We start from the raw sequence: 8,206 nt of genomic DNA on the forward strand, positions 1-8,206 counted from the left end.
CTTTTTTGGTTCTCCAAGATTCACATTTGGACACTTTAAATCTCACCCAAAGTCCCACAACCTTTAGTTTATAAGTTCCCTAAAAGTTTCATCCGTTGGTTTCCATGAGATTCACAATCCCACTCAACAAATGGGTCAAATAGCGCTTATGTATTGTTTAGATCCAGGCAAAATTGCGCTACGATTTTTACCATCGCGCCACAATTTTGCTTCCAGAAATACCTCCACATTCTGACCCAAAATTGTGCCACGGTTTCAAACTTCCAGAACACCCAAATTTTGAGTCTAAAATTTAAAGAGCGTCTAAAATTTAATATTTAAATAGTTAAACTTTACCTTATTACAAACATAAAAAAGTGGGAAGCCATATTGGCTCAACTAAGTCAACGACATGCATACTTTCACAAGAGACACATAAACACACATTTTAGGGGAATGTGGGAAATATGTGAGGAGAAGAAGATGGAAAGAAGATATGAAGGTTGCAGTCCATCAAGGCTGGCTGCGGTCGCAGTTCTTGGAAGCGAAGAAATGTTGGTTGCAAACTGAAAGAAAAACAGGAGTTATCAGGCGCAATTGTAGAGGTTGCAACTGAGAGTGGAAGCGTAGAGAAATGGAGATTGAAGAACCTGAGTAGATACGATAAACTGGTTGTACATGGAGGAAACAGATAAAAAAGACTCAACAGATTCTTAAACAACTGGTTTAACCTTTCCCAACCTGTGGGAATCGATCAACAATGAGAGTATGTCAGCAACCGAAAAAATTACGAGTCAAGAACGGTATGGCAATGGTCTATAAGCTAAAAATCTTCCATCTGCGCTGTGCTTACCTCTTTGGCAAACAATCCATCAATGTTAAAGTCAAGCATTAGGTTTACAGCAGCTAATTTTATTGACAAAAACTGCATAAAGTATGCATTAAGTCACATGGATTTAAATCATTCTTAAAGTTAAAATTGACCAGAACAAACTTCATACTTCAACTCATACCATTATGTAGCCTAATTAATTTCCTAAGGAGAAACATCAAAGGCAATGAGTGAAGTAGGACTAAGATGATGAATTAATCTTAATACATATTATGTAGGTGCTGTTGGCATTAGACTCAATAATCAGGTTGGATCTCTATGGCACATATGATGTGAAATCTGTTATAAACTTATAAACGAACAACTTAGCTTTTACCTTGTGTTGAAGTCATCGGTTATTAATCCCGAAGTATTGTTTATAGGAATGTTCAAGGTTACAGAATCCAAATTCAAGGTCTTCAGAGGAACTGGGACAAGGACTCGGTAGTTCTCGAACCGAGTTCCTCTAGGTTGAAGAGCGAACCAACTTCCAACTGAGCAACGGAGTCAACAACTAAGAAATAATCATGAAAAGCATAATGCCCCCAACAAGTTATAAATTTTACAGAACTAAGCAATTTAGCTACAAAGATTTGAACCTGCAATCATAATTTTGTTTGATATGTTTTGTTTAGTTGTTTGATACTTTCTCCTGTTACCAATTTAGTTTTGTATGTGGAAATTATACATGCATTTTTCATGACATCTCCAGATATTTGTTTTCACTTTTCACCTTAAACAATTTACAATATATATCACATACCTAAGAACACAAAAAAGGTTTGAACTATATATATATATATATATATATATATATATATATATATATATATATATATATATATATATATATATATATATATATATATATATATATATATGACCAGAGACAGTAATTATTGTTCATCATATGAAATCATACCCTACTGGTAAATGATTAAATATCCACCTAACATTCTAATATTAACAAAAAACAAATCACAGAGACAAAATAAAGCAATCCTTCACTGAAGAGTTACCCAAAGTCATATCCTTGAGTATACAACCTCTATTCTCTTCAGGTAGGTTGTCACAACATCTTCAATTATTCACAAATCATTGTAATCCACTTCAATCTACTTCACTTTTTCTTTTTCTTTTTTGATTAAAACCTACTTCACTTTTGACCTGCATTAATTGAGTAAAATTTATTAAAGGATCAATTCCTTCAATGAAACAATGTATGAATTTTAACGAGTCTCATTTTTATGAATCGGCGGTGTAAAAAAGTTTTACGCACATCACAACCAATCATGTGCGTAACCTTGAAGGTGGTTATTGATAAAAGTCAAATATTAGTAATTATCTGACCTTTATGATTGATTGTGTAGCACCGGCAATTTTGATTCAAAGCGTGTCTGGTGTCCGACACGTGTGAATTTCTTACACCGACACATGTATATTGAATTATGTTGTTTTCTCATATTAAGTGTTGTGTTATATCCGGTAGCATTGTGTTTGTCTATGTCAATGCTTCATAGATTGATTAAAATTGTAAAAACTCATTTAAAAAGGAACTTGATAAATAAAACCTGAAACAAATGTGAAAGAAATCTAACTGGTGCATCAATCACTGATGCGAATAACCACTGTGTTTGTTGTCTATGTAATTGGTGGTTTGGATTCTAATTTAACTCGGGAGATATATTATTCCCCAAGAAAAGTGTGAAGTTGGTCATGCTTCGTTATTATCATGTGTTTGTGTTCTCAAGTATATTCATATTCACGTATACATTTTACGCATTTTATGCATTTTACAGAGTTAAATCATTGAATCTTTCATATTGTTTAATTAAGCTCTGCACATTGAGTTGGTCTCTATTTCAATTAAGGGAAAAGAAAATTGGCTCGGACTCTAATAACCAGACAGCCCTACTGCAAGAATGGAAGCAAATTTTCATGTGCCTGTTCATTCAACAGCCTAAAAAAATGTCATGTATTATTGGATGACTCTTTTTGCACTACAAGAAGCACTGATGAACCAAAAGATAATTGTGTCAAAAAGTTCTTTTTATCAGATTTCAAAGTGTGATTGTTTTTCTAATTTCTTCCAGTACCAGAAGAGACCTGCTACAGTGCAGGACAGGACAATGGCATAATAAACTCAAGGTTAGCTGCTTATATTTCATTTGGCCATATTCAGGTATGGTGGTCTTGGAAGAGATCAGAATATTGGTAAAATCTGGCTAGTACTTGTTTCCTGTAATATACGCATAAGATAAGGAGGCAGATATGCATGTTTAAACCTCTACCTAACCTTAGTAGAATCTCAGTTTTGGCCACATTGGTTTAAACATGTCTTCTTAAAACGATTTGTTCATCCACACTATGTACTTCATGGGAGAAAACTAGATATTCTTATAAGATCCTATCTAAAATGCAATATTATTCTCCCACATAACACTAAAAAAAACACAGAGATATATGAGAGTATGTCAGCAACTTAAACAACTACTGGATTTAAAAGAAAGGGATGATCTATAGGACATAGGCTAAAATTCTGTCATCTGCATCACTCTTACCTCTTTAGCAAACAATCCATCAATATAAAGTCAAGCCTTTGATTTACATCAGCTAATTTTATTGACAAGAAATGATAATATACAGAAATTAGGACATACTTATAATTACTCAGTATAAACTTCATATCATACCATTATGTATCCTAAGAAATTTCCTATGGACAATGTCAAAGGCAATGAATGAAGTAGGACTTGGATGGTGAAGGAATCACAGTACATGTGTTAAGTTCTTTCTCGGAGGTGCTATCGGTATTAGGCTCAATAATCAGGTTGGCTATCTATGGTACATATGATATCAAATATGTTATAAGGGAACAATTGAAGCTTTTATCTCATGCTGTAGTCATCAATAATCATTGGTACCGAATCCCCAAATATTGTTTATAGCAGTTTCAAGGCTAAAGAATCAAAATCAAAGGCCTTTCAGAAACTAAGGCCATGCTAGGATAATTCAAAGTCAACAAATTCCTTAGGTTACATAAATTCCTGAGACAAAATAGAACAACTCTTCACCAAAATTCATATCTTTGACAACACAAACCTCTATTCTCTTCAGTTATCTAGGCTCTCACTCACAACATCACTCCAATTAATCACAAATCATCACAATCCACTTCAATCTACTTCATTTTGGAACTGCATCAATTGCACAAAATTCATTAAAGTTCTCATCCTTACAACACTACACAACCAATCAATGGTGTGACTTCAATTTTATCATAAATGGAAACAATAGAGACAGAAAATCTAACCGATGCATAAATCAATCACCGAAGCGCTTGCTGAGATAATTCCTCATTGCTTCACTGCGTTCTTTCGCACGAGCCTGCTGTGGAGCAACGTTAACAAACGAAAGATAAGCTCCGACACCGAACAACGAAGCACCGATCGTAAACACGGCGGCGGTTACCGCAATTTCCCTCCCCGTCGGCGGGTACGACCAATACACCATGTTTTTTTTTTAAAACACTGAATTTTTATTTTCATTTTTATATGTCAAAGCTGTTTTTTCTTTTTATAGAAGAAGAGTGAATTTCCTGTTAGCCCAATTTAGTTTCCTAAAACAAATAAAAATAAATTAGTTTTTGATATTTTTGTATCGACAATAAATTAATTCATCTATGACTAATTTGTCCTTTATATGAAAGTGTTGTATTCGGTACTCAAATTATTCCATCATCACTGAAGGTTGGAAAGGGAACAATTGGTGAAGTCTTTTGTTTCTCAAGTATGAAGATTATGGTAATGATAGGAAAATAAGGTTTGGACTTTGAAGGAAGAAGGTTCGTGTAGAAATGAAGGAAATGAGAGTTGAGTTGATTATATCTATTTTAAATAGAAAAATTGGATTTTCCTTTTTTTTTTTGCATGTGTGAGGTGAATTGTGTGGTGTGTGAAAGTAAGATTTCTCAACATTCTAAAAAAGAGAAAAATTTGAAACTTTGTGTGGACGATGATTTACGCCGCTCATGTGAAAAGCACACGGCAATCGTGTTTGTGCGATAGTTCGCATCTCTAAAGAGACACAAGAAGAAATTAGAATTTCTCAAAAGACTTGACACACCTAGGAACCAAAATATTCTATGATTTCTAATCCAATGCCTCTCCAAAGAAACTTTATGCAATTAGAGTTTAAACTACTACATTTAGATTCTAAAAATATGCATACGGACATGGAATAATATTATGTTTTTTTTTCTACAAAGAGTGTTGTGCTTGAATTAATTGTGTTGGTGGTTGTGTGATGAGTTAATTAATTAAATTAGCATACATGTGAAAGGTTTTTTTATTTAAAGGTATTTTGGTACTTTTAAAAAATCAACACGTCTCTTTTCTCTATTTCTTTTGTTTCTCTTATATCAAATCTCATCTCTTTTTCACATACTCCTCTCTTTCTACACTCTCTTCACATTTTTCTCTCTTCTCGCACTCTCTTTACAACCAAAGACACCTCATTAGTTAGAGTTCGACAATATGCTTTTTTGTATCAAGTTAATTCTCCATTTTGAATTCGGGATCATGTAAATGTTCAAGTAAGGTGATGGATTAAGACCAAGACCAAGTTTAAAAGTTCTCTAATCTTATCTCTCATCTTATATCATTTTACAGTCGTTGATTGTACTCTTGATTTTTTATTCTTTGCATTTCTTTTTTTTTTTGTTACCCTTGTACTAGAATATAGTCTCTTTTAATAATAGACTAACTACTTTTTAATTCCTCATATTTGCTCATAAGCCAATCAATCTATCAAAACATATCTTTCAATGACACAAACTTATCTAGAGATATGTTCTGATTAATTTTTTTCCATCAAAAGCTATCATCATTATTTTTTTGGATGGAAAATGGAAAAGAAAATTGTTTTTCCCACTTCAAACAAAGCTAAGAAACACACAATAAAATGACAAGTTTAACCCCAGAATCCATCAGTAATTAGCTACTACCTGTTAAAATTCAGCGACAGTTAACTACCGTCGATTAAAATCTAACATCAGTTAACTGCCGTTGGATTTAAACTTGTCATTTTATGGTGTTTCTTAGCCTTGTGTGAAGTGTGAAAAGCAATTTTCTAGGGAAAATGTTGGAAAAAGCTGGGAAAAAGGCCCTTCACAATAGAAAACGGGCTAAGGCCCATTTCAAAGGCCCAACAGATTCCAGAAGTTTATAAGCTAACCCTCTCAACCACATTTCGCCTCAAGCACCAAACCCTAATTCCCCTGCGTCTTCATCTTCCTTCCTTCACCGCACACACACACACACACACTCTCACACACATTCACCAAAATGGGTCGTGTCAGAACCAAAACCGTGAAAAAATCCTCACGCCAAGTAATCGAACGTTACTACTCAAAAATGACCCTAGATTTCCACACCAACAAAAAAATCCTTGAAGAAGTTGCATTGATTCCATCAAAGCGTCTTCGCAACAAGATCGCTGGATTTTCAACCCATTTGATGAAGAGGATTCAAAAGGGACCGGTTCGTGGAATCTCGTTGAAGCTACAAGAGGAAGAGCGTGAGAGGAGGATGGATTTCGTTCCTGATGTTTCTGCTATCAGAACTGACCATATTGAGGTTGATAAGGAGACTCTTGATATGCTTGCTGCTCTTGGTATGTCCGAGATTCCCGGGGTTGTTCAGGCTGAACCTGTTCCTGTTCAGCAGGTTCCGTTTGGAAGAGGTGCTGGTGTTGTTGCTGCTGGTGGTGGAAGAAGGTTTTGAGATTTAATGATGAAATGTTTTAGAAGAGTAATTTGAATTTTGTTTATGTTACTGAGTTTTGAATTTTGAAACTTGTTAAGTTGTTGTTATGGGATTTATCTTGTTCAGTTTGCTTGCGAATTATTAATCTTATGCTATTGAATGATATTATATATTGTTGGATTAAATTCTGTGTGATTTGATTGTGTTGATTTTAGTATGTTGTGGTATCACACTCGTTCATAGGATTTTGTGCTAGTTACTGTCATTTGTATCAATAGTTATGGCTTATGGGTTGGTAAATGTGAATGTCTAGGATAATTAAAACCTTTGTAGTACTGATGCTATTGATCGGACCTGTGTACACCGACACATATTGTAGTATTTTTCAAATTATTACCGGTGTCGATGTGTTGGTGCTGTGCCAAGTGTCTGTTTTTCGTGTCCGTGTTTGTGTCTGTGCGTCATAGATTCTAACTCTCTTATGTGCACGGTGAACATGAATTGTCATCCATCTAGATGGTATACAGAATGTAAAAGAACTTGAAGTTTCATGTTTCAATTTGGATGTCCAACTTGTGGTTTTGGAATTGTTAAACATGTTGATATTTATTTTAACAACTTATGTTCATCTGGATGTATTGTCTTGGATTTAAAGTTTTCATATAAATGATTGGTGGTAGAGTTGATTTGGGACAATTCAACTTTAAAAAGATTGGTTCTTAATTGGGGATTCTTATAGGGTCAGGGGTATCTGTGCTTTCGTTCATGGTCTTCTATTGAAATTTAAAACTCAAATATATAAATAAATGAATTGCAGTGTAGTTTTGTTTTTGATTATTTGGAATTTCATCAATTTGGGGAGTTTGTTTTGTTCTGAGGTTTTTTGATTTGGGTTAGGATGTTTAGCAGCTGGTTTATGTTTGTTTTGCGGTGGCAATGAATGTTTTCAAGAGTTTTGTAATCCTTAACTACAATGGTGAGAAATATGGAAGTATTTAATGGGGGGAGTATTTGTTTGAAGTTTGGGGCCTCATCTTACATGGGTTTTGCTTCCTTGTGTTACAATGCTGTTGTGTGTTTCTTTTGTTTGAGATATATGCAGTTTGGATTTTGTTTTGGTAGCTTTTGGTATGTGTGAAATAGAAATTAATCACTTTCCTGGATGATGCCGATGATAATAGCGGTTAAAGTCATGGTTTGAAATTTAGTTTATGCTTTTGTTATGTTGCTAGTAACTCTTTTCCTTCATCTGATTTAGTTAAATTATATGCCCTCTATTTTTTTTCAATGAGCGCAAACCTCCATTGGCTTTAACATCCATAGCTGTGTTTCAATTGAAAGGGGGAAACAAAAATCTTTCTCTCATTGTTTCCTTTTGAAACCTTGAAATAATCACACTCCTAATTTCCGTATCAAAGCATAGCAAAGCTTAATTTTTTACTGGAGCATACCAGACCTAGAGTCTAATTTTCTCAAATACAAATTCTTGGCAAATATTTAATAAGTTGATTAATTTTTTCACCTACGCTGAACCAGTGAGATACAAATTCTTCATTCAATTTTGGGATTGAATTTGGAGGGCCTAGTTTTC

At 34.1% G+C, this 8,206-nt stretch overlaps 2 protein-coding genes across 3 annotated transcripts; one reads left to right on the forward strand and one right to left on the reverse strand.

Annotated features, from left to right (window-relative positions):
- Window positions 1–1,726: 1,726 nt before the first annotated feature.
- Window positions 1,727–4,867, reverse strand: LOC146955676 (bric-a-brac protein). Of its 2 annotated transcripts, none has more exons than XM_085722583.1 (2): window positions 4,164–4,867; window positions 1,727–2,017 (listed from the first exon to the last, which is right to left on the reverse strand). In XM_085722583.1, exon 1 carries the CDS (start codon window positions 4,361–4,363, stop codon window positions 4,175–4,177), a length of 189 nt encoding a protein of 62 aa, XP_085578709.1. In that variant the 5' UTR covers window positions 4,364–4,867; the 3' UTR covers window positions 1,727–2,017; window positions 4,164–4,174. The 2 variants fall into 2 exon arrangements, with proteins under 2 accessions (XP_085578709.1, XP_085578704.1); XM_085722578.1 differs by lacking the exon at window positions 1,727–2,017 and adding an exon at window positions 3,862–4,047 and having other exon boundaries at window positions 4,164–4,851.
- A 1,240-nt stretch (window positions 4,868–6,107) lies between these two features.
- On the forward strand, window positions 6,108–6,800 carry LOC146955677 (small ribosomal subunit protein eS17-like). The gene has a single exon (XM_085722569.1). The coding sequence runs from the start codon at window positions 6,196–6,198 to the stop codon at window positions 6,631–6,633; it is 438 nt and encodes a 145-aa protein (XP_085578695.1). The 5' UTR covers window positions 6,108–6,195; the 3' UTR covers window positions 6,634–6,800.
- The last annotated feature ends 1,406 nt before the right edge of the window (window positions 6,801–8,206 follow it).

Source organism: Medicago sativa, chromosome 1 (assembly GCF_051527215.1).
Source record: "Medicago sativa cultivar Bolivia chromosome 1, Bolivia_mono, whole genome shotgun sequence".
NCBI classification, from domain to species: Eukaryota; Viridiplantae; Streptophyta; class Magnoliopsida; order Fabales; family Fabaceae; genus Medicago; species Medicago sativa.